At 49.7% G+C, this 26,162-nt stretch overlaps 1 protein-coding gene across 4 annotated transcripts; it reads left to right on the top strand.

The window, feature by feature from the left end:
• Nucleotides 1-8: 8 nt before the first annotated feature.
• On the top strand, nucleotides 9-26,162 carry Ppcdc (phosphopantothenoylcysteine decarboxylase). 4 transcript variants are annotated; one of them, XM_029481747.2, is made up of 8 exons: nucleotides 44-78; nucleotides 1,971-2,121; nucleotides 2,636-2,701; nucleotides 5,050-5,232; nucleotides 18,846-18,941; nucleotides 19,777-19,905; nucleotides 24,884-25,052; nucleotides 25,418-26,162. In XM_029481747.2, exons 4-8 carry the CDS (start codon nucleotides 5,098-5,100, stop codon nucleotides 25,501-25,503), a joined length of 615 nt encoding a protein of 204 aa, XP_029337607.1. In that variant the 5' UTR covers nucleotides 44-78; nucleotides 1,971-2,121; nucleotides 2,636-2,701; nucleotides 5,050-5,097; the 3' UTR covers nucleotides 25,504-26,162. The 4 variants fall into 4 exon arrangements, with proteins under 4 accessions (XP_021027668.1, XP_021027667.1, XP_029337608.1 ...); XM_021172009.1 differs by lacking the exon at nucleotides 1,971-2,121 and having other exon boundaries at nucleotides 9-69; XM_021172008.2 differs by lacking the exon at nucleotides 1,971-2,121 and having other exon boundaries at nucleotides 11-78.

The raw sequence follows: 26,162 nt of genomic DNA, 5'->3' as shown, positions 1-26,162 counted from the left end.
TTTCTCAGGAGTCATTTAGAGCCGGAAAGGCGCCTAGATACCGCGATACTTGCGGGTATCCTGGAGCTGGTGAGCAGTGTAAGGGGCGGGAAAGCTATGTCGGTGGTGCCGCGGGGTGGGGCGGTGGGAGAAGCTCCTCTGGCCGCTGTGGGTCCGCGTGAAGGTCCATGTGTAATGTGTCTGATGTGGGGCTATAGGTGTGACTCCAGTCTCAGAATTGGGGGCAATGCAGCTGCACCGGTGCCCGCAGACATTATGCTCTATCCTTGACCAGAGTTAAATCTAGTTTAAAAGACGGCGCTGTTAGGACACCCACACTTGACGCTTACCTTTGAAAAATTGCAGCATAAGGTGCCCCCCTCCCAAAGATTTAGGACCGTCCCGAAATGCAAACCTTTTTTTTTTTTTTTAAATTACGTTTATTTTGTAAGAGGGGTGGCTGTCACAGCGTGCGTGTGGAGGTCATAGGACGACCTGCAGGACTCAGTTCTACCCTATAAGTCCCGCCCTCATTCAGGTCCTCAGGCTTGTCTGCAAGCTGCCTTGCTGAGCCAACGTGCCTCAAATTGTATTTTATAATCATAAACGAGAGAAAGGAGAACGCTGGCAGTATTTAGATGCTTAAACCCTAAACTTGCCGAGTGGCATTTCAAATTAGAGTTAGAGCAGTTTTTGTCAGAAAAAAAAAAAAAATGTCACCGTCACCGACGTTTGGAATATTGGAAGCCAGAACTAGATAGTGCGCAGGAGATTCCCAGCTTCAGGAAGTGATGCGTGCTTGGGAGCTGGGGTCTTTTGCTTCTCTCTAGCAGCTGGGAACCAGCAGGGCTGTGATGTATCTTCCTGGCACGTGTCCTCAAGAGGTGTACAGATGAAACTGCAGTGACTTTAGAGGCAAACATGCCTACTTCCGGTTTGAAACATCCATTAGAAAGCCAAGCCTTTTGACTGCACCCAGCATTCCTTAGGTGCAGTGTGGCCACACTTTTCTTGGCTACATTCTTGCCCATTCTGTTACTGGTAGCATACATGGAAATTTTATACTTTGCCCTTGATTAAAATGAGAGAATTATATTCTCACACAGAGGCCTCTCTCTGCTGTGTATGTGTTCTCTCAGTGTCTCTCTTAAATTTTTCCCTACACCCTACCACCCCCTCCCCATTCTTTTCTCTTTCCCTCCCTTTCCTCCCTCCCCCTCCCTCTCAGGGTCTCACTGTGTAGCCCTAACTAGTACAGGACTTATCTTCGAATCTCAACTCCTAGAAATCTGTTTGTTTCTGCATTCCAAGTGCTGGGATTAAAGGCATGTGCCACCAAACCCTACTTTTTCTTGAAATATACATAAGACTAAGTGTAAGTTCTGTGGTTATAATAAAGGTCAAGTAAAAATATGAAAAAAATTTGTTCCCTGCATATGCAGCTTAGAATATAAGACTGGTCTAGGTAGCCAGCACATCAAGTGTATTCCTTGTATCTGTACCTCAGTCTATGAGGGTGGGAAGAAAAATTAATCTGAAGTCCAAGGATGGCCAAGAGTGACTCAAGCTCGACTCTGGAGGTTGAAAGGGAACATTGAACCATGTGATAAAATAAGCTTGTTTTTTGTTTTTTTCTTGGAAGGGTCAGTAGTGGTGGGAGAGAATCAGATATTATAATGTTCAGATACTATAATGCTGGACGCTTCTGGACCAGCATGATAAGTCAGGGAATGCAAACATGTACAGCCTTATCTTGGTCTGAACCAGTGGGCTCTGTGGTTAAGATGGAGGGTGGTCCACCATCTTAACTGTCTCCCGGAGCGAAAGGAAGTGTGCTGCAAAATCTGTGCTCTGAAGCATCAGAAGGGGCGTTGTTGACCAGCGAGGAAGAGGCACAGATAGGGACTGTTTCTACGTGTGTAAAACTTTCTCTCTCGCTACTGTGTTTTGGAAGTTATACATAAGCAGAGGATCTTTGTGTCTCTCTGAAGGAGAGAGAACGCTAAGATTTCTGGCAGTGCTTTACCTGCACGGCTGGCTGCCCTCATCCCTGAGCTTAGGAACCACAACCTTTCAGCCACAACTCGCTGCCTGCTTGTCCACTCTTCTCTGCTGTTCCTGTGAGTGACAGGAACCCAGGAGGTAAGGTACTGCTTCTAGTCATCCTGATTGTGTTAATAAATAAAACATTTAAAAGTCAAAAGGCTTTAGTGGGAACTGGATGGAGAAGAAGACTAAACTGGCTGGAATTTGATCTTAGCAAACAACCTTTTGCTACCGGCCACCTTTCCTGGGACTCAGGGTGAACAGATCGACCTTGCTTGCAAATGTGGGCTAAATAATCTGGTTTCTATCCTCTCTCTGTGTCTCTCTGGGTATCTCTCTGTGTGTGTCTGTCTCTGTCTCTCTATCTCTTTCTATCTCCCCCCCAACCCCTTCGCCAAGAAGAATGGTTTTGGTCCTGAGCAAAGCTTGGGCCTCAGAACAAATGATGTTTCTTGGGTCACAGAACATTGTGCCTTCTGTGGAGAACAGCAGAGTGAGCAGTAGAGTCCCGCCTCCAGTTTAGCCGACAGCTTTCTGTAACATGACTCTTAGGAATGCTATCTTTTTGAGGTCCAGGGACTGCACATGAAATCGTGCGTCTTTTTTACAGGACTCTCCTGTTCTTGCAACATTTGACTGAAGAAGGACAACAGTGTCGAGGTTTGAGGACTGACAGGTAAGTTTTCCTGGAGATTCAAAACTGCTTTTCAACAAGCATTGGGGCTCAAAGTCTGAGGCAGGGAGATTTCTGTAAGTTTGAGGGCAGTCGAGTCTACAAAGTGAGTTCCAGGACAGCCAGTGGTCTGTTACACAGAGAAACCTGTCTTGGAAAACCAAACCAAAAAGAGAAAAATAAAGTGGATGTGCTTCTTATGGAGCTGGAGAGATGGCTTCTGTTCTGCTCTCACAGAGAACCCAAGTTCTGTTCCTGTCTCTGTGTGTACACCGAGTCACGTAGCTCACAACTACCCAGTACTCCAACTTCAAGGTGACTGGATGCCTCTGGCCTCAGAGCACCTACATTCAAGTGCACATACTCACATGTACACACATAATTTAAAATAATTAAACAATAACAAAATGCAGACCTGTCTCTCACCTACTAATGATGAAGTCTGGGAGAAGCTGGTAGTAGGTCCAGCTACTGGACAGCAACTGACTTTGTCAGTTGTTAACAGTGCTCCCCAAACTTTGGGTTGGCTCATGTCTCTTAACAAGCCTGGTCCTGATTACAGCTCTTTATTGTAGCAAGGATTCAGTATTGGTGGTGGGGCTTGGGTAGAGAGAAGGCGCGGTGGTTAAGAGAGCTTTCTCTTGTAGAGGATCTCCGTTCAATTTTTTTAGACCCATGTGGCAGGTCATAACCACCTATAACTCCAATTCCAGAGGACCCGACACCCTTTTCTGGCCTCTTTGGGCACTTTTCACAAGTGATGCACAGACATACATACAGTCAGAATACCCACACACGAGACATACATGCAGTCAACCGTCAGACAGACATAAACAGTGCACACACACATGAATAGTGAATATATAAAGTAGATCTTTAAAAAGTGCTGGCAAGGTGAACTTTACCGGTGGGAGTTGTGCCTAGGGAGCTAATCTGTGCTTAACCCTTTGAGATGGGTACCTGGAATCACTTCAGCTCTAATGGATATATGCCTAAAGGTTACAGGCAAATGCAGAGAGGCCCCCTGTGGTTACCCAGGCATGGAGGGAGCTGGAGCTACTGGGTTTTCCTCCCATGGCTGACCTTGACCTTTCATAGAAAGAGCCACTTACCACCATCTTTTGCATTGACTCAGGCTACACTGGATGAGGCTTCAGAAATCAACTATTCCGTGTCTTTCATATAAGTAAAGGGTTTGGGGGAGGGAATGGTCCTGACCCAAGATCACACACCAGGTCAGGAGTACAGCCTTGGACAGGACCCGGGACTCTTGCTTCCCAGGGCAGGTACAGTGTACTGTTTATTCATCTAGCAGATAATCAGGGCTGTGATGGTGAGGGAAGGGGTGGGTAGTGGTTAATCTGGTCATCCTTAGGGAGATTGTTGGTAGAGGAAGAAGCAAAGGCAAGGGAACCTGACGTCTAAACCATGAAAGATCATTGAAAAGGTTCCGTGGAGAAAAGGGCCATCTCAACCCATCCACAGAGTCCGTAAAAGCAGCAGTGCTGTCTTCCACACTTCTCTGCTCAGGATTTGGTCCTCAGTGACTGTGGCTGATGGAGTGAGGTGTGCTGGCCCAGCCTCCAGGGTAGAGGTTCTAATGTGAGCATCACCTGGAGGAGGAACCCAGTCAGCTGCTCCTGTGGAGTGGCCCACTGCATTGTATTTGACTCTTAGAAGTCAGTTTGTGTTTTGGAGCTCAGCCTGGTGCACAAAGATGGGACAGATGCATCCTCCTTGCCTGTGGTTACAATCCACTGGCATCCTAGTACCTCGTCCTCTCTGTCTGCTTCACCAGCCAGCCAGGCACCATCCCAGTAACTCCCCGGTCTCCACCACTAACCGTGGCCCTCTCACACATCACCAGCACCAACATTACTTTCTCACAACAAAGCACCAGGTTCTCACCTCCCTTGATATTCTGGCCCAGATCTGAGGGACCATGAAGCCCGGCTGGTCCCTCCTTCCTCTCTTCCGGACTCTTCAGCGTCTCTCATAACCGACACCGTGTTCTCTGCCATGCCATTCTCCTTCAGACCTCTGCACTTTGCAGGGTTATTCCATTTGAAGTCATTTCTTCTTGCCTGAAAAAGTGCTCATCCTTCAGACTCAGCCTGAATGGTACCTTTATGTGACATGGTCTCTGAGACAGTCCCTGGGCAGCCATGGCATAGGTATGGCTCTTAGAGCAGTGTATAGAGAGGAGGCCTGACTTGGTCATCACACTGCGTGCTCCCAGAAGCTGGGACTTTTAAAGCCCACAGCAACTCCGGCATCTAGATGGCCTAGGGCATGCCACATGCCCCTTGTTCTGTGACTGAATGAAGAGGATGCCCTTGCTTCTGTTTTAGATTCTAGACCCAGGCTTCCTCAGCCCCTAGAAAGCCACCAGACCCCACATGGAACCAAAGGCCCCATGCCCAGCTGCCGTCCCCTCAGAGGAGAGGAAGTTCCGTGTTCTTGTGGGCGTCACTGGAAGCGTGGCCGCTCTGAAGCTGCCTCTCCTGGTATCTAAGCTTTTGGACATTCCTGGGGTGAGTATAGTGAGTGCAGTGGTTTCTGGCACTAAGGAGTCCTGCGTCTGGGGCCAACTCATTTCTGCAGGGCATGGGATTTTTTACCCCCCTTAATCCTGGTATGTATAAAAGGAGATCCTCTGTGTGTGCTGGTGAGTGAGGCACACAGGAGATAGACTAAGATAAGATAAACAGAAGCTAGATTTAGTGAGATGGTATAGGCAGGGTGTGACCCCACACACTGATCCTGAGGGTCCTTGACAGCCTGTGATCTGAAGGGCAGAAGGGTCTCAACACTCCATGCTCCCCCCGCTCCCACTCTCGTTCCTCCGTGAACTCTGAGGCTCAGCTCTCTCTCCTTGTTAGGTACTTTGCTTGTTTCAAACACACCGAAAGCCCCAGGGGCTGCTCACTGCTTGTACCTCTTGTTTCAAACCTAATTCCTTCCAGTGTTCTTAGATACTCCAGAAGCCACTCCTGTGTGGTGGGATGGGAGATTTTTTTTTTTTTTTCACCCTCTGTTCTTGACCAGGCCACCTCAACTTTGACTAATTTTATATATGAGGATGCAGGAGCAGAAATTCCAAGACTGAAATATAACCAGCTCCAGCAGGTAGATGCTTCAGAATCCTCTGTGGGTCTCCTGCTGTTCCTGTGTTCCATCCAATGTCCATTGCTGTGGGTTGGCTCCTGCATCTAACTGCTCCTTCTCTTCACTTTTCAAATCTGTACAAACCTTCCACTCACACACACCTTCCCTGCCTATCCCAGCCTGGGTGGTTTTATTTCCGTTTAAACTCATTTGACATAGTCCAGAGGCTGCGTCGGTCACTCTTGTGTTAGTTAATCTAGCACAAGTTTTGTGGGAGCACACATTAAGACACAGCCTAAGTTGCTTTTCCTTCCTTGTGTCTGAATAGCCCCTGAGGTGGGGCCACCTAGGCGGCTGTATCCTGCATGCCCAACAGAGGGCGCTTCTCTCACACAGATGACTGCTGTGGGTCCTTCCAGTCTGGGACTGGAAAGGCTTGTTTCTTTTCTTTCTATAAACTTCTACTGAGAATGTACCTCCTCTCTCTAAGTCCCTCCCTGCCCGCAGGCTAAAATAAGTGATGAAGATGCCAACCGTGCCACAGTCAGGAGAAGGGAGACTCTCATGGCCGCCCTCTGCTTCATGTGCCCCAGAGCTGTTGGCAGAAGCTGATCAGATAGAGCCTGGAGGGCAGAAGGCCTGGAAAGGGGTTTTGACGTTGCCACTGCCCCCTGGGGAGAGAGTCTCTCAAACAGTTGGTTTTCCCATAGCCCCAGAGCAAGTGAGTTTCCGGGTAGGAGGATGGGGGTAGGGAGTCCTATCCCAGGACACAGATGGGCAGCCTCAGAGCACAAGGGAATGGCAACACCACCACTTCCTCCCAGCCCACGCATGTGTGGGGGTGTGAGGAAAGGACTGCCTGCAGGGTAGTGGCTCCTCCTACCCCAGGCTTTTTTAGCCTGGGCCCCTGGGAGGGAGGACAGGCTGTGTCTGGAACAGGCCTTGGCCCGTTCTTTCTCTGGCTAGGGTTGGAGTCCAAGTGAGGCAGCCAGAGGGCACTGACCTGTGGAGGCCTCTCCTTCCCTTGACTCTGGAGAGCTGGCCTTTCTTGTTTCCAAGTAGGGATGATTCCTCCTGCCCATCCCCCAGGTGTGGAGATGGAGGGCAGATGGCACAGTTAGACAGCAACTTGGCACAGGGCTTGGCACGTGGGAGCACTTAACAGGGCATGTTTCCTGCCTGGCACTTTTCTTCTGCTATATGTAAGGGCCTCTGGGCCAGCACGCAGCTTGAGGTATTGAGACTGCTGAAACACCAGCACAGGAGAAGCAACTGGAATGACAGCCTTTGTATTTGTGAGGGTCCCCAGGCCCTCATTCTGCAGGTCGGCAGCTAGCTGAACCAAGCTTTGTCCTGTAGGGCTCCGAGGTGTTGTAATGCCCTGTGGGCGTGGCCTGTAACTTCTCTGATGGACACTTCTCTCCCTTCTCCGAACTCCTCCCTTCAGTTCCTCCCCTGGGGGACTGGACTTCCCAATGCCCCTTTTATATCAGGGTCTTGGTCCCTTGGAGCAGTCACCCTCAGCTCTTTGCTGGGGCAATCATTCATGTGAACAAGGTTTTCCCCAGTTCACTTGAGGACAGTCAGCTTATGAATGGGCAGTAAGCACCTGGGCGTGGGTTGTGGGTAGCTGGCCATTCTACACACATACACCTGGTATGGCAGCATGTGTGGGTGTCCTGGGAGAGCCACAGACCTGGAGGCTGTGCCATCACACCACAGGTAGGCCAGAGAGATCAGAGTGAGGCGGGGATAAGTGCTGGCCTTAGCTGATGACCGTATACATAAATAGGTGAGGGAAGTCACCTGCAGAAGAGTCCAGGAGCCTTTTTGTGAGGCAGAGGAGTGTGCCTACAGGACGGGGAAGGACAGCTCTTACTGTAACCCACCTGTAAGCCAAGCATTAGAACCAGGGGGCAGGAGGGTGAGAATTTAAGGGTCAGCCTCAGCAGCAGGAGTAGAAATGTGGCTCTGGTGGTTGACTGTGTGCTGCTAGGGACAGAGTCCTGGAAATTGTGATCTCCAGCCCACATCAAACCAAGTGTGCTAGTGCAAGCCTGTAGTCCTAGCACAGGGGAGACAGAAGCAGGTGACTTGTCAGTTCAAGGCCATCCTCAGCTACATATCCAGTGTAAGGCCACCAGTCTTGAAAACAAACATAGAGGCATAGAGGTTTCCCAACCCTGGGACTCTGAGCAAGTTTACTTCTGTTTTTGTTTCCTTTCTCAGCCTTAGTTATGCATGCAGTGAAGAGGAGGCAGGTGGACAAGGGGTCTCTCCTGAGCATCTCTTTGACACTGGTGTTAGAAGATTCTAGATGTGACGGCAAAAGGGACCAGGACAGAGGTCACCCAGGAGGATGTTTTGCAAACCTTTAATTGTCATGTACTTGGACAGTAATGTCATCCAGGTTGTCAACTCAGATTTTACACCTTGGTGGGAAGTCTGGCTTGAACCTTTCAGACCAGTGTGGTGGAAACAAGACAGACACCATAGTTGCTTTTCAGGGCAAGTGGGAGCAGGACTGACCACCAAAGGAAAATTCCCCCCCAGCCCCCAGAAGGAGTTATGTTTGGTAGTCCTTGGGTTTATAAGAAAGATAAGTTTCTAGCATATCTATCAAGACACTTGGGGCTGAAAACGATAAAGGAGGACCTTGCTCATAGGTATATGAAATAAATTCTGCCTCTCCAGACAGCTTGTCAATATACAGAAAAAGTGTAAACGCTCAATAGCCTTCACTTCACTCACAGAGTTAAATCCCGTGGTTGCAAAAGCTCACCCGAGTATGAGGATGCCCATTGTAGTAAGTATTGTTGATGATTTCAAAACAAAACTGAAAACAAGCTGAAAGCTCTGTGCACAGCTCTGGCACGCCCATGGGGCAGCCTCCATGGGTTCTTGTAGTGGTTTGGAACTGCAAGATGGCTTGAAGTGATGGCTTCCTACTGCTGTGGAGCACTCCGCAGGATGTTACCAAAGGGCAGGTCACAGTCCGTGCCCCAGGAAGCCATCCTCAGCAAGATTACAACAACAAGACGTAACAGTGAAAAGTGGAAAAGATTTATTCAGTCTGGCCATACTGGGAAGGGGGTAAAGCGATCCCTTTCCCTCCAAATCTGCCTTCAGGGCCTCGAAGTGAGATTTCTATTTAAATAGAGGACCCTAGATTTGCATATCTAAGCAGTCCCAGCTGAAGTGCAGCCTGTGCACAATTGATTCTTCTGTGTGGTAGTCTAAGCAGGGTCCCTTTCCCCCTGACTAGCCCAGGCTTTAAGGTTTCTCTTCTCCCAGCATGAGGCTCCTGGGGGAGTTCAATCACTTGGGGGTCTACTGTTTGAGCAGTTTGATAGCCAAATAATATCTCTTCAAAATATCTTACTTCGTGCCAGGCCGGGTAGGGGGCTAGAAGTGAAGTAAACCATAGAGCAATGGGAGCGTCCACAGGTCGTCTGGGCCTTAGTGCAGATGGGAGCGTTCACAGGCCGTCTGGGCCTTAGCCTCTTTTTGTATAACCTGCAACTAAGAATGGTTTTTAAATGCTTTGCCTTTTTTTTTCCCCAGTGCTAAGAATCAACCCCGCAATGGTCTCATGTATGCTAGATGAACAACCCCCTACTAAACTGCATCTCAAGCCTCAGTTTTTACATTTTAAAATAGTTAATCAAAAGTAGCTTTTAAAAGTGGTATTTTATGGCTTATAAAACTGTCAGGGATGGTGGCACATGCCCTTAATCCCAGCATTTGGTAGGCAGAGGCAGTTAGATCTCTGTGAGTTCAAGGACAGCCTAGTCTATATAGTAAGATCCAGGCCAGCTAGGGTTACATAGTGAGATTCAGTCCACACACAAACAATCAAACATGCCAGGAATGGGCTGGGAATGTGGCTCAGTTGGTCAGGGACTAGCCTACCATGCTCAGGTCCAGCTTCAACCCCTAGCTTCAACCCACATAATCCCGGCAGGTTCCTGTAATCTCAGCACTCCGGAAGCAGAGGCAGGAGGATCTGAGGTGCAAGGTCGTTTTCAGCTACATAGCAAGTTTGAGGCCAGCCTGGGCTACATGAACCTTGCAGAAGGCTATGGAGAGGTGGTGAAGAACCAGCCTGTTCCATCTTACTCCTAAAAACCATTTTATAGTAAAGACAAACTAGGCTCAGTCCTGTTTATGATTAAATCTGTACCTCAAGCATTAGGCTAGGCCCCACCTGTAACCTTCACTACAAATGGTTCTATACTGCCTGTTCCAGGAATGGCAATCATGTCTTTGTTTCAAAAAGTTAATAACCATCTTGGACCCTACCTTTGTTTCTAAAGGTTGTTATGGTTGCCTTGTTATGATTACCTGTTGTTATGTTCCTCTTGCAACTGTGTCTTTCAGGAACCCGTGCAAGACCAACTTGTTATGGCTATGTCCTGTTCCTGAAACCTTGCCTATTTTGCCCTCCAAATCCCCCATTTGTAAACCCCCTACCCTAGAACTATAAAAACCTCATCTTCCTCACCTCCGATGCTGACCTCTCGAACCTGCCTTAAGGGAGGCAAGCAGGCAGCCTGTGTACACGAATCAAAAAACTTGCTTTAATTAATTGCTTGCTTTAATTAATTTGGCCATGAGGATTTGGGTCAGTTGTCTTTCTTTTCCTAGCTTTGGGATTAGCAATGGCTCAGAGACTTCGAGCACACACTGCTTTCCCAGAGGACCTGAGTTTGTTCCTAGCCCCCATGTTGGGTGACTCACAACTGCCTGTAACTCCATTTCCTGGAGATCAGCTCAGCCTTCTGTGACTTCCCACACTTACATGTATTGTGATTGTGTGCGCAGGGTCCTTTGGAGGTGGTTGTGGAGGGAGATGGACTTCATTTTGTGTCAGGGTTCTCTATTGCATGTCCCAGCCAAGAGGCCCCATGCTAAAGCTTTGATGTGTTGTCTCGCCACAGGATAAATGCATGGCAGATGGGGTTTGGGTACTGTTCCCCATACTCGCAGGCATTAGAATACTTGGTCCCAGTTGGTGGCGCTGTTTGGGCAATTTAGGGGGCGTGGTCTTGCTGGAGGAAATATGTCACTGGGGCAGGCTTTGAGAATTCAAAAGATCCCTGTCATTCTCCATTTGTTACCTCTGGTTCTTGCTTGTGATTTAAGATGTGAGCTCTCAGTTCCTCCTGCTGCTATGCCTGCTGGTGGCTCCTCTATAGTAATGGTGAGGGACTCTTACCAGCTGGAGGAACCAGCAGCCCCAATAAACCCTTCCTTCTCTAAGTTGATTTGGTCATAGTGGTTTATCACAGCCATAGATTAAGTAACTGATGCAGGGGGGTCTTTCCTCTTTAAAGTCTTTTGCTCCTGTGGGAACATTATCACATGCAGGCTAGAGACACCCCTCTCTGCCTGTGCTGAGACTTCCAAGCAGTGGACAGAGCTGGTTCCATGGTTACCATGAGTTCTTCCTGGTTAATGTTTTGAGTTCATGGTTCTCTACTAGAGCAGTCATGTCTCTAGGGACCCCAGAACAATGTGCAGAGACAAGTCTCAGTTACTAGGAGAGAGCAGGGATGGAGGCCATGGGATTGTCTCACACCGTGACTGTGAAGGATGTCTACATAGGTTTCTTTGTTCTCTGCCATAGCCTGGACCAGACTAGGGCCCTAAAGTAGAGGCATCACTGAGAATTCTGTTTCCATTGCCCTCTCCCCTCCCCCATCTTTCCAGAGCCCAGATTCCAGATTCAGCAGAGAAAAGGAAACCAGCCTCGTGAACTGGTTTCAGGAAGGAATCTCTATAAATGCTAGACACAATGCAGACAGCTTATGCAATCATGTCTGGCCAGGCTTCAGTCACATCGCACAAAGAAGTACCAGTTAAAAATACTTGATACAAAACCTAATCTTCAGAGGGGATCTCGGTAGGGGACCAAGCACAGAGCTGACTCTCAGGAGTTATGCAGTGTGGGGGAGATTTAATGCACAGCTTTATTCCACCAGGACCCACAAGGATTTCAGAGAAAGCATGGGGTGGGGGTGGGGGTGGGGGCGGCGGCTTCTGCCTTCAGGACGTTTTCTGCCCTGCCAGAACGCCTTAGCATTTATTGCCTGATGTGAATGAATGAATGAATGAATGAATGGTGTATAGTGTGGTGTGTGTGTGTGTGTGTGTGTGTGTGTGTGTGTGTACGTGTACGTGTACGTGTGTACATGCACAAGTGTGCACGTGTGTGTGCATGTGCTGATCCAGGACCCCCCAACCCTTGGCACTCAGGACCTTTTCGCTAAGTGAATGAAGATGAAAGAACAAACCCTACAGGGCTGATGAGTCAGATGAAGTGGCATCTCTTTAAAACCAGAAAAACTAGCCTGGGCTTGCCTGTTAGCACTGGGGGTGGGGGAGGGCATAGGGAAGTCCTGCCTATCAGTTATGCTCCACATTACTCCCTAGTGAATACATTCCCTCAGGAGGTTCCCTAGCAGCGAGGCTGTATACCTTGGGAGGGTAGCCAGAGTATGGACTGGCTAAGAAGTAATGCAAAAATCTTGAAGGAAAGATCTCAAGTAGAGTTGTTGCTTAGGGTAGGAGCCCTAAAGGATGATCCTCTGGATCCAGGCTGACTAGGAGATCCTCTAGAGGTGGCGTGTTTGTGGAAAGGCAACATGAAGGCACTGGGGTATTGAAGGATGTTTGGAGAGGAAAGCAAGTGAGGGGCCAGAGAAAGCCAGGACCCCCTGAGCAAGAACAGTACCAATTTGGGATGTTTCAGAGCTAGCCCTAGGTAGTCTTTCCTTACAGCTGGCAGGAGGCTTTTGAGATTAGAGTGGAGTCCTTTGAACTTCAGAGAGTAGCTTTCCAAGGAGACTTAGAGCGGAGAAAGTATAGACCCACTGTTCACGGATGACTGGGAACTTCTTAGAAACGGGGAGGGGGTGTTGGGGGGGGAAGTCCCTTACCGAAGTGTGTTAAGTCTGGACTGCATGAAACCTTGTCTTAACAACCGCAAAGCAGGTGGCGTGAGGCAGGTGAATCTCTGTGAGTTCCAGGTCAGCCAGGACTGCATAGTCAGAGTGCCTTATTAAAAAAGAAAAGAGAAGAAAAGAAACGTGAGTTCTGTAGGGCTCACTGGGATCAAACATGGTAGGACCAATTTTGTTGTTGTTGTTCTTTTTGGTTTTTTTTCGAGACAGGGTTTCAATGTGTAGCCCTGGCTAACCTGGAACTCACTCTGCAGACCGGGCTGGCCTCGAACTCAGAAATCCACCTGCCTCTGCCTCCCAAATGCTGGGATTAAAGGCATGCGCCACCACGCCCGGCTGGTAGGACCAATTTTATTCATATGTGTGCATATGACTTCAGAAGCTAGAAAAGAGCATCAGGTCCCATAGAGCTGGAGTTACAGACCAGTTGTGAACTGCCATGTGGATGCTTGGAAGCTGAACCTGGATGCTCTGGCACAGCAGCAAGCCATCTCTTCAGCCCTTAAGCTATAACTTAGACTTGAGGCTGTATTTTTGGCTTTAGGTGTTCGGTAAGCACTCGATCTCTTAGCTGAATCGCCTAGTCCTAGAGGAGATCTTCAATGGACATCTTCCTAGACCCCTGGAGATGTGTGTCAGGCTGTTTGTAACCAGTGAAAGATCCTGTTGGGATGCAGCTCAGTTGGTAGAGTACATGCTCAAAGCCCTTTGTCTATCCCCACAACCAGGTAAAATGTGAGAGATGGTATAACTCTATAATACCAGCACTCAGGAAGATTAGAAGTTCAGGGTCATCCTTGGAATTATAGGATGTTCAAGGCCAGCTCGGAATACCTCAGACCCTGTGTCACACGCAAACGAGAAGGGTACAATCCCGATTCTCTTTTATCCCTCTTTCTTTTCTCCTAACACGTGGGCCTTGTGGAAGGTCTCATGTCCTCAACTGACTCAGTATCTTTGGGGGCTTTGGGGGATACTGATGGTGGTACAGGTGGAGAGGAAGCCAGGCAGAATAGCAGAATTAAGATTCTAGGAGCTGCCATAGACCAGGCAGACAGCTGGCTCTGGTAAGTGGGCATTTATGAGAAAACTGAGAGGGATGACATGCCTGATTGCAAGGACGAGGACTTTGCGGAGCTCTTGCTGATTGCCAGCCCCGTATGTACTGGTGGGAGTCGTGGTCGGTGCTCTGTGCCGGTGTGCATCTTCTGAGACAGGGTCTCTGTACCTCAGGCTCCTCCTTTCCCTCTCCTTCCTCTTCTACCCTTCCCGCTTCTTCCCCTGACCCTCTTTTTTTTTCTTTTCTTTCTGTTTTTGAGACAGGGTCTTTCTGTGTGCCATGAGCTAGTCCCAAATTCATGCCCTCCTGCCTCAGCTTTCAGTGCCGAGACTCTAGGTATTGTCACCACACCTAGCTTAATTTAACAGGTTTGTGTTTTTTCTTTTTGTGGTTTTTTTTGCCACCTTTTCCTGTTTTTCCCTTGTGGAGTTTATTAGTCAGATTCCCCTCCCCCCATTAGTCTTCTGATATTTTTTTCATAGTTTTATATTTTTGTTCAAGTATACACCAACTTTGCATTGAGTTAACTCTATTAGGTTTTTTTTTTTTTTTTTTTTTTTTTTTTTTGTAAGATGTTTAAGATTGTTTTTTGGCTCTTGTCTCAAGAGTCTCGCTGTATAGACTTGGCTGGTCAGGAACTTACTGAGTACATCAGCCTGGCCTTGATCTCTCAGAGATCCTGTGGCCTCTGCTACCGAAGTACTGGGAGTAAGAACGTGAGCCATCATGCCCAGTGCACTGCATCTTTTTTTAAAATTTTTTGTTGATTCCCAGAGAATTTCACATCACGCACCCCAAACGTCTCCCAGTCCCTTCCTGTCTTCCTCCCACCCATACAGACCCCCACACCCTGCAGAGAAAACAAAACAAGATAGAATAAAAAGAAAATCTTGTCGTGGAAGCTGTGCTGTGTCACAGTGTGTCCCACATCTCCACTTGCAAATGTTCCCTGCAATGAGTCATGAGTCTGCCTTGGGGCCTCTGGCCTCTGCCACACCATCTCTACCAGATCCTCACAGGAACTTCTCCCGGATGTCCTGACATTGCCCGGTGTCATGGAGGTCCTGCAGCTTTGGATCTGCAGGACCAGCCCTTTCACAGGCTCCAGCAGATCATAGATGAACCCTGGGTCTGAGCCTGGGAGGCACCTGATCTGGTCAGCTCGCCAGCTCTCCTGTGCTCAAACCACCAGGGCCAGCCAGCTCTCCAGTATTGCCCTTGCTAGCTCAGCCCATGCCTCAGCCAGTAACGGGCAGGGTCAGCTCTCCTGCTCTCAAGTCCTGGGTGGTGGCTTACCTGTGCCTTTGCCCAGGTGAGGTGCAGGACCCACTCTCCCAAGTGCTGCAGCCAGTGAGCGGCAGGGCCAGCTCTTCCAGGCTCACCTGCACCCACCCCTCCACATAGGGTCTGCTCTACTTTGCTGTCCAGATGAGGTACATTGAATTTCATATTTCTTTATAATTTTAATTTCCAGGAGTTCTTTTTGGTCTCTGAATAGATCTTTAAAAAGTAGCACTATGGAGCTAGAGATGGCTCATCAGTGAAGGCCCTGGCTACTCTTACAAAAGACAGGGGTTCAATTCCTAGCACATGGATAGCTCATAACTGTCTGTAATTCCAGCCCTGGGGTGGGGGTCTGCTTTTCTAGCCTTTGAAGGCACTGCATGCTCATGGTGCTTGGATATACATGCAGGCAAAATACCCATACACATGAAAAGAAATACAGCACTAGGTCAGCATCTGCTGGGTGCATCCCTCAGCTCTGAGCTCTCGCCCTGCATCGTCTTGAGTTTTTGCGTTTAGTTGTTTGATTTTGTTTTCTAACGGAGAGGGTTCTCTTCAAATATCTGATATTCTTTAGCTGCGCCTATTTAGTCGTGAAAAGCTGGGTGCCAAGACTCAGTTGGGAATGAAAGATTCTGTTGGGGGCCTTCAATATTTAGTACCTCACAATTTCTTCCCTGAAAACCCCCTAGTAGTCCAAGGGTGGTTGGGTTTTCCAGAAGGCCCCCACAGGTCTCCTGCCTGTAGACACAGTGTTGCGAGCTTGGTTAGGAATGCCCGTGCCTGGGATTCCTGTAGGTGACCTCTAGCCTAGGGCCGCTTGGCTGCTGGTTGACAGCTCAGAGGGCTGCTGGGCTGGGCTGCTCCTCTGCTCCCTGGGCTGCCTCCCTCCTTTCCTCTGGCGGGCTTGTTCTCATTGACGTTCTGGGTCTTGATCTTTGGTCTTCTAATCTCATCTGCTCATGTTTCCTTCCACTTTAAGCGTGTTGATGGGTCGTAACTGCTGTTGTTCCCTCCTCTGTCCTTCAGAGTTTCACTTACTTTATTGGCCGAAATGTATTATATATTATTATTCTATTTATAGTATTGGATATCAAACAAAGGTTCATGCGAGCTAGGCAAACACTACCACTGAGCAACACTGCCAGCTCTTTTCCTTCTTATTTTGAAACAGAGCTTTACCAAGTCCCCGAGGGGACTTCCTAGCCTCCTGCCTTAGCCTCCTGAAAAGCTGGGTTGTGGGCATGGGCCACTGTACCCAGCTTGAGTGAAAATGTGATTGTTTTTTACATGTTTATTTATTTATCTTGTATGTGTACATGCACCGCATGTATGGAGAGATCAGAGGACGATTTGAGGGAGTCAGTTCACTTTTTCCAGCATTGGATTCCAGGAATTGAACTCATGTCTAGGTTTAGCGTCGAGTGGCTGTACCCACTGAGCAGTCCTGTCAGCCCCGACAATGTGTATTGATGTGCAGGTTATTATGTATTTACATTGATCACATTTGGACTTAATTCTGCCATCTATATTTTTTCCATGTTGGGAATTGAACCCAGGGCCTCTACAATGAGCCTATTCCCTAACTTCTTCTTTTCCCAGCCCCCCTTTTTTCCTTGGACAGTCTCACATATCCCTGGATGGCTTTGAACTAGACTTCACTATTTTGCCAAACGTACCTTGAATTTCTGATCTTGCGTCCACGCCTCCCTAAGTGGAGGGATCACGGGTGTGTGACACCCTGCCTGGTTTTACGCAGTGTGGGGATCAGACTTAGGGCTGAGTGCAAGAGAGACAAGCACTCTACCAACTGAGCTACATCCCCAGTCCCATCTGGTTTTGAGACAGTGTCATTATGTAGCCTGGGCTGGCTTTGAACTCATAGTCCTCCTGCCTCTGCCTTTTGAGTTCTGAGATTGCAGGTATGTGCCACCACGTGTGGCTACCCCTGGCGTTGTATTTAGTTCTTTCTACCGACTCTGTCTTCTCTCTGCTACTTTCCCTTTTCATTCCTTTGTTGTATAGACTGACTTTCCTTCTACTTGGAAAGTTACCTGTGATTGAGTTCATGCGTCATTCTCACAGTGTAACGTATTAAGCCCATACTTGAGCTTTTCATTGTCTTGACCCTTACATGGTCTCCCCTTTCGTCCGTTCTCTCTGCCTTGGTGGGCCCAGGCTGTACTCCATGGCTGGGCTCTGTGGAGGGGCAGGGTAGTCCTGTCCATCTGCCATTGCTCAGAACTGGCAAGGTTGTTCCTGGGTGCCTTAAGAGAGGCCACCTCCGTGAAGGTCTGGTTTAAAGCAGTGGTCCTCACCCTTCCTAACACTGTGCTCCTGAATACAGCTCCTTATGTTGTGGTGACCTCAACCATAAAGTTATTTCCTCTGCTACTTCATAACTGTCATTTTGCTACTGTTATGGATTGTAATGTAAATATCTGATATACAGATGGTCTTAGGTGACCCCTGTGATAGGGATGTTCTATCCTCAAAGGGGTTGGGACCCACAGGATGCACACCACTGGTTTGAAGGCTATCTAAAAACATCCCTAAGGTTTTGGGTACGATTAGGGATGGTAAGTAGGAGACGTGAGGCACAAGGGACAGGTGAAGAATTCTGAAAACTTTAGACCTACGGCTACTCCTCAGCCTTCATCTCTGAGATGTCTGCTTTTCGCCCCAGCTTGGCTCTAAAGAGTTGTGCAGAGCATGGTCCACCCCACCCCACCCCACCCCACTCTGTGTAAGGGAGAAACAGCCAAGGGAAGGGCTGGTGACCTGGCTCTGTGCAGAGAGGCTGCCTCGACCTGAATCACCAAGTTCTTATCAGGCAGCCAAGTGGATGCAGCAGAATTGGAGCTGTCAGGGTTTCTCTAGCGGCCAGGAAACTGAATTTCCTTTCTGAGATCTTCCAATTTATACATTCATTAAAACTTTTTACAGCTGTCCAGGCTACGTGACAGCCCATGGTCAGACACTGTGGCCTTTGCCCACAGCCATGGTTGTCAAATGATTCTTTCTGTCACCCTTGACTGGCCTTCCTCCTTGATGAATGTCCTTCCCTGAGTCAGTGCTTTAACACAGGTTAAACAGCCCCCTCATTTGCGTCAATACTTTTCCAGTGATTGACAGGGTGAAGACACTCATTCTTCCCCACGAGGGCACAGATTTTATTTTCCCAGAGCCTGTCTGCAGCCTGAGGCCCCTTCCCACACCCAGGCCTTGTTTCTGAAAGTAGGTGAGGGGACTCTGCTGTCTCAATGGATTCTGGCACCGTAGGTGTGCACCAGCCGCCAGTGCCTTGTCCCGTAGCAGAGCAAGCTGTTGGCCCAGGACTTGGCCCTGTGAGTCTTCTTGGCCACCCCCCTGCCCCCCCTCTGCTGCCTACAGTAGGCTTGAGTTCCCTTCCATTCTCTGCTGCCACTGCCTCCGGCCTCAACTGCAGAGAGGCAAGAGCCTCTGGTTATATACCCGAGGCCGGAGGTGACTCATCTCTCAGCAGCCCCTTGAACAGGGAAGTGAGATGTGTGCACCTGGCAGGGCCTGACCTTTGAGTGACAGCGGAAGTAGCTGTGTAAACACGAGGTTCATTGCTATGGGGAAGTCCTGGTCAGTGCCAGGCTGTGAGGAGAGCATCCGCCTGTACTGGCCCTCATGTGGCCTCTCCGCCTGTGGGTCTAGTAACGTTTCCCTTTCTTCTTCCTTCTCTCTACTTTCTTGGTGACAGCTGGAAGTCACAGTGGTAACAACAGAGAGAGCCAAACATTTCTACAGCCCTCAGGATGTCCCCGTCACCCTCTACAGTGACGCTGATGAATGGGAGGTCAGTGTGGGCCCATTGCTTTTCTTCCAGCAGGACAGAGCTGTCTTCCCTGCAGCCTATGGCCCTGGCTGCTGGAGCACAGGGCCTGGGCTCAAGTCGGTGGTCAGGGCCATCTGGGTAGAGGCGATGAGGAAAACATCTGTCTAGCTCCTGGCCTGCGGGAGGCCTGTGGTACCGCCTTCCTTAGGCAGAGCTCAGCTTTGGCCCAGTGCCCTGGGTTGTGTCCTTGTACTTATCTGGGCTGATGAAACCACAGAGGCGCTCTGTTCCCACCACCCCCATCCACGTGGCCCTCGGCATCCAGAGTGCCTCACTTCCCACGGCCGCTGGCCATGCCTCTGCCCTCCTGCGGTGGGGTGGGCACCAGTGGAGTTGCCAGGCACAGAGTGTGGGCCTCATAGGGCTGTCCTGCCAGGCCGTTTAAAACATTTCTGGCTGGGCTGCCCTTCTCTCCCTCCCCCTCCCTCTCCATTTCTCACCGCCCCAGAGTTCTTCTACTGGCTTGGACAACCCAAGCATCCGCCTCAAGCAGACAGGCCAGGAGTTCCCTGCCAGATGTCAGTTCTCCTGAAAACCAAACCATAAAGGGAATACGCTGAGAGAGACAAGGAGCGTTTGTTTCCTCAGGCCTGCTTTCTGTCAAGCTGCTGGCTCCGTGGCCGGTGCTCGCCAGCTTCGCTGTGAGAGGGGCTAGGTGGAAGTCCGAGGGAGATGGAGCTGGTTTCCTTGGCTTTTTCAGCTCACTGTACCCAGCCTGTGTATGTGACCACCATCCCCTCCTCATGCACATACTGAGAGGGACTGGATTGGTGACTCCGTTTCTTTTCTCTGGCAGATGTGGAAACGCCGTTCTGACCCAGTTCTCCACATTGACCTGCGGAGGTGGGCTGACCTCATGCTAGTGGCTCCCCTCGATGCCAACACTCTGGGGAAGGTGGCCAGTGGCATCTGTGACAATTTGCTTGTGAGTGATTCCTGGTGTCTGTTCTCTCCAGCCTTGTTCCCAGTCTGCTGAACTGCAGGTTTCACTGTACAAGGAAGTCTGTTACTATGGGAGCAGGTTGTCGAGCATCCCCCCTGTCACTATGGGTGCAGGTTGTTGAGCAGCCTCCCTGTCACTATGAGATACAGGTTTATCGAGCAGCCCTCCCGCCCTCGTCACTATGAGATGTGAGTCTATCGATTAGCGCCCCTGTTACTATAGGATGCAGGTCTATCGAGCAGCCCCCCTGTCACTGTGAGATGCAGGTCTATCGAGCAGCGCCCCTGTTACTATGGGATGCAGGTCTATCAAGCAGCCCCCCTGTTATGGGTGCGGGTCTGTTGAGACCCCTCTGCTCCTGTCTCTTTAGCAAGAAGGTTGAAGATCTGGGTCCAGTGGACCATCTGGCTTTGCTGCTGGTATCTGGGCATGTCTACCTTCTCCTGCCCACAGTGGTCAGCCAGGCGCCCCACCCTCAGCCCTCTGCTCTTCCATCATCCTTCCTCACGGGCCTCCCTCTGCATGCACCTCCATTGAATTCCCTGCCTTTACTGCTTCCCCGTCAGGTCCTCCTTCCCACCAGCATCTAGAAACACACGGGAATCCTCTGAGAAGGGTGTTACTTCCTCATGCGTCTTGCATACTTATTTCTCTGTAGTCATTTTGGCCCCAAAGCTAAGACCCAGTTTTCACATTATCAGGGAAAGCTTGGGGAGAACAAGGAGGGAAAACCGGGTGAGAGGTGATTGCCAGATTGGCTTAGGCCTCTGAGACCTCTTGGGAGCTGCTGCCTTCAAGAGCATCTGTCTTTGTTTCTGTGATAATCCTGGGAAGGTCTTTGGTCACCCTCCCTCTGTTTCTTGACCTTTCACCTCTCATGTTCTGACTGGGGACACAGGGAGTGCTGGCTTTGGAGAGAGGGTTGTAATCACCATGCAGACAGGGGAAAGTTCCATGATGAGCACTGTGGTCTCAGGTGAGCCCAGTAGTCTTTGGAGCCTGCTTGGTGCTAGGCACTAAGTAGGCCTTTAATAATACTGCTTGTATGTGGTAGGAAGTAATTCTCTCTCATAAATATTTTTTGTTTTTGAATTTATGTTTGTTTGTGTGTGCTTGTGTGTAGGCTTGTGTCAGACTTTTGGCAGTCCTCCTGCCTCTGCCTTCTGAATGCTGGCATTACTGGTGTGTGTTACTCAGCTCAGTTTTAGAGTTGAAAATGCTGAAGAAATAAATATTGAAGATGCATCAGCAACTTTAGAATATCACATATGATGGGGGCCCTTCATCTGGGCCCTGTGGCATAAGCCTGTAATCCTGGCAACTTGAGAGGCTGAGGCAGGAGGATCAAAATCTCAAGGCCTGGTGGGCTACAGAATGAATCTCTAAAGAAAGTAAAGAGGGCTGGAGCTATAGCTCAGGGGCAGAGTGCTTGTGTAGTGAGTGGGAAACCCCAGGCTCGCTCATTTCTCAGGATGGCATGTAAAAGAAAAGCGGACACTAGTATCCTTGTTTGCTTATGAGGAGCTCTTCTGGGAAGCTGCTGGTGACCCAAGCATTGTTAGACTAAGAATATAGGATGGAAGGAACACCCTCCCTGATGCTGTGGCCAGGAGCAGACTGGGAAGGACAGGGAAGCAGAGCTGGGTACAGCATGGTCCTCACTGCCCAGTAGAAACCGGAGACAGGGTACTCAGCCGTGCACCCTGCTGCGCTCCCATTGGGAGGTTAGCAGCAGCTGATGTGATAAAACACTCCAACCTCAGAGCTGAACCCCAGCCACTTTCTTAGGCTTCCTCCTTCCCTCTGAAGATGCAGGCCACCCCCCTTGTTGTTGATGTTATTGTTATAGTTATATGCCCTGCCCCTCCCCCATTAGAAACAGTCTCGAGCTGAGTTGGAGAAATGACTCAGAGGTTAAGAGCACTGGGTGCTCTTTCAGAGGACTGGGGTTTGATTCCTAGTACCCACGTGGAGGTTCACAACTGTCTGTAACGTCAGTCTCTAGATCTGGCATCTTCTTTTGGCCTTGGTGGGCACCAGGCACACTTGTGATACACAGACATATATGCAGTCAAGACATGTAAAACAAATATAATGTTATGTAGACCAACTGGCCTGGAAATCCTGATCCCCTCTCTCTTCCTTCCCCAGGGATGGGATTGCAGGCATGGCCTGAGGGCCTGGCTTTTTTTTCTTCCAGGCTGCTTGCTACCTCTATCTTTGAGGTTTTCTTCTTCAGAATTGGCTGGACAGTGGAACATGTTCCCCAAACTAAGCATTTGCCTCAGTTTCCCTTGAAGACAGATGATGCAATCCCTAGTGTTATGGTTTGAGCTGTCGGCACCCTAGGTGGTGTGGCCACCTCCTCCTCAGTAGGTATCTTCTTAGAGACCTGAAGGGAAGCTCAGCCTGCTCCCTCTTTGCAGACAGACAGTTGTCTCCAGCATTGGAAGGATGCTGGAGAGGAGCCTGCTAGACGTTCTTAGTCCTGCTCTCCAGGCCCTGTGCCTGGGGATGGCTGTCTCCGTCTGTTCTGGCCTGGCTTCTATGCTAAGTTGTCAGGTCCAGAAAGAGGGCTCGATGCCCCAGGTTGCCAGTCTGACGCAGCGTAGTCTGTGGACTGGGATCCAGCCGTCTGCCCTGCCTGAGCAGATTCCCAAGGGCCAAGGCTGAGGCACCCAGCATGCTGCCAGCCACTTGGCTGGAGCGGCAGTGCCCTCTTCCCTTCCTACTGCTAGTTGCTTCAGAGGAGCTGTGGTTTGTCCAGGAAACCCTGAGCAGCGAGTCAGACAGTTGGGAAGTAGCCCCGCCGAGGGCAGACAGGTTGGAGTTTGCTGTGGTCAGCACGGTCTGTTTTGAGGGTTCTTAGAGCCCAGCCCCACCCTGTTCCTACACCACTCATCAAGGGTCCTTTCTAGGTTTGCTTATGACTCTGTCAAAGCAGCAGGTAGCACAGAGGCAAGAAGAAATGTGACTGAAAGTGTCCACCCACAGCCAGCTTTTGTCTTCTTGAGAGGAGCTGGTGGGAGACCAATGTGGATGCCTGGGACGAGGCAAGCAACCAGATTCCAGACTGTTTGCTGTCCCAGGACGGGGCACTCGGGACTCAGGACTCTTTCTGAGAAGGGGTGTCATAGTTGCTGTATCCCCGGGAGCTCTCAGGAGGAGGTGGCTGCTATAGTCAGAGCACAGGAAACCTGTGTCTTCGGGAGCAGTCTGTGGCCTCCCAAGCCTGGGCCTGGGGTAATGCAGGAGCCATAGCTGTGGAGCCTGTATTTAGTACCAGGCTCTCAGCTGAGAATGTTGAAAGCATTTGCATTTTTTCTGGGATCTGGGGGTACCCACTGCTGACATCAGCTCTTCTGTCACATTGCCAGTTCAGAGGCCAACCTGGACTATGTGAGATTGTGCCTCAAGAAACTACTACTATACCACACCACCATTAAAAACATTCACATTCTTTTTAATTTAAAAAAATTATTTTATTTTGAAACGGTCTATGTAGCCCTTGGTGGCCTAGAAGTTGCTATGTAAACCAGGCTGGCTTCAAACTGGGAGAGCTGTGTATGCCTCTGCCTCCCTAGGGCTAGGATCAAAGGGGTATGCTACAGTGCCCAACTTTTTCTTTTCTTTTTAAAATGATTTTCATTTATTTGTTTGTTTGTTTGTTTTATTGTATGTGGGTACACTATAGCTGTACAGATGGTTGTGAGCCTTCATGTGATTGTTGGGATTGAATTTTTAGGACCTCTGCTCACTCTGGTCTACCCTGCTCTGGTTGGCCCTTCTTGGCTTGGGTAGTTCCACTTGCTCAGTCCCTGCTCGCTCCAGCCCAAAGATTTCTTTATTATTATGGATAAGTACACTGTAGCTGACTTCAGACGCACCAGAAGAGGGCGTCAGATCTCATTACAGGTGGTTGTGAGCCACCATGTGGTTGTTGGGATTTGAACTCAGGACTTTTGGAAGACCAGTCAGTGCTCTTACCGGCTGAGCCATCTCATCAGCCCCCAGCTTTTTCATAAAATAAAATAAAATAAAATGATAGGGTCCTGGTATGTATTCCAGTCTGACCCTGAACTTGAGATTCTCTTGCCTCAGGCTCCAGAGGGCTGATATTACAGGCGTATGTCACCATACCTAGCATTCAACCATGGTTTGATATCAAGCTTGCATGACTTCAGAGTTCACAATCTGAAGACTCAGAGTTGGAAAATAGTCAGGGAGGGAAGGTCTGAACTGGTCTGCTCTGGTGTGTGACCTGGTGGTATGGTCTGGCTTGGGAGATGGTGAGGCTGTCCAGTCAAAAGGATGGCTGTACAGGTCCCTGTTTGTATCTGTGTGACCTTGGACAACTGTTTATCTCTCAGGGAGCTGCGGCTTGCCCATCTCTGAACAAGGGACAATACCTTCCTTATAGGGCTACAGTAAGGGTTCTTGAGATAACGGATGACGAAGGGTATGACAGTGTGCTGGATGTTTTCATTCTCAGAGTTTAGTTGTAGAACTGTTGCTACCCAGAAGTAGATCTGTTGCTGAGTAGAGCGTGAACAGTCTGGTTCCTAGCTTTCCAGTGAATAGTGAAGCTGGCCTCCTGTCCCCCTGGGATTGCTTCTCTGTCCTTCAGTTGTGAGCCTGTGTGGAGGCTTAGGCTGTTGGGCAGGGAGATTGCATACAGGATGGAGGTCTGTTGGAGGTATCTGGGTCACTGTGGGTGCTGATTGGGTATCTCCTATGTCTAGGACCAAGCCAGAGCCTGAGTGGAAATGATGAGGGATGAAGAGACAGCCCTCCCTCCCAAGGATGCAAGAACAGATCTCTGTAGATGGGTGATACCCCGTCATCCCTAGGCAACAGCTGCTCTGCTGACCATGGCAAGGACAGTAGGGAGGATTTGGGGGGACTGAGAAGGGTTAGTAGGCAGAGCATCAGCATCTCCCCCCACTCCCCTTCTTTATAGACCTGTGTCATCCGGGCCTGGGATCTAAACAAGCCCCTACTCTTCTGCCCCGCCATGAACACTGCCATGTGGGAGCATCCTCTCACCGCACAGCAGGTGGCCCAGCTCAAGGCCTTTGGCTACGTGGAGATTCCCTGTGTGAGCAAGAAGCTGGTGTGTGGAGACCAAGGTAGGCTTCTGTGGTGCAGTGGGTCTCTGGCCCATTGTGACCTTAGACAGAGCTGTTTTCTGAGCTCAGCTCTCTCATCTAGAAATGGATCCTTGTCTCTTAGGATTGCTAGGCTGAATCGAGACAGTATGTGTGAAGTGTCTGGTGGAGCCCCTGGCAATAGAACACTGTTAATGGAGGGACTCCCGGGCCTGTCCTGGGCTGTCTTGGAAGGGATAGATATGGTAGCTCCAGCTCAGGCAGAGCTGGACTTGTGCTTCTCAGCCTTAGGATGTGGGCAGAGTGCACAGGGGAGATCAGCATGGTAGCCACAGGCCAGGTTAGCTCGTCTGGTGCCTCTTAGTCACGGTAAACTTTGCTTCCAGGTCTAGGAGCCATGGCTGAAGTGGAGACCATTGTGGCTAAGGTGCAGGCCGTGCTCTCCCAGCATGGTAGCATCCAGCAGAGTTGACCTGGGATTTCTGCCATGATGCCCCTGCACCAGTGAGTTCAGCCTGAGCTGTTGAAGAAGGATATCGGCACAGTATGAAGAGCTTGTGCTGGTTGACGAGGGGCTAGCCTGAACCTTCTTGGGATTTCCCTTCAGTCTAACCCTCTTCAAGCTACACGGAACCACAGACCCAGGTCCTACCTTCTTTCTACCAAGAGATGCCTGCTTCCTGGAGGCCCTCCCATTTCTTTCTGGGATAGCCCAAATAGACTAGGCAAGCACACTGCTACTGGAAGGGTAATTGAATGACTGAGGGACCTCCTGCCTGGGAATTGCTTTTAGACACACCATTGATGAAGCTGGGCATGGAGGCTCACATCTGTAATCCTAGCACTCAGAAGGCTGAGGCAGGATTGCTACAACTTTGAAGTTGGCTTGGGCTACATAGTGAGCCAGGCCTGTGAGTGTGATAGCAAGAAGAAACACCATAGCTCAAGACCCCTGACATAGCAGGACACAGCAGGCTCCTGGTCGGGCCTGGAAGCTCCCAGTCTTTGGTGCCCAGGTGTCGCACAAAGTCGTGAAGTCTGTGAGGTAGTCAAACTCTTCAGATTTCCCACAGTCTGTACTGAGAGTAGGGGCACGAACAGGTCTGGGAAATAAAGAAAAGTGACCTTTTA

Source organism: Mus caroli, unplaced genomic scaffold (assembly GCF_978045245.1).
Source record: "Mus caroli unplaced genomic scaffold, Mus_caroli_1 scaffold_11, whole genome shotgun sequence".
Taxonomy (NCBI): Eukaryota; Metazoa; Chordata; class Mammalia; order Rodentia; family Muridae; genus Mus; species Mus caroli.
The sequence above is the reverse complement of the archived record's forward strand: the minus strand, read 5'-3'. Positions and strand labels throughout refer to the sequence as shown.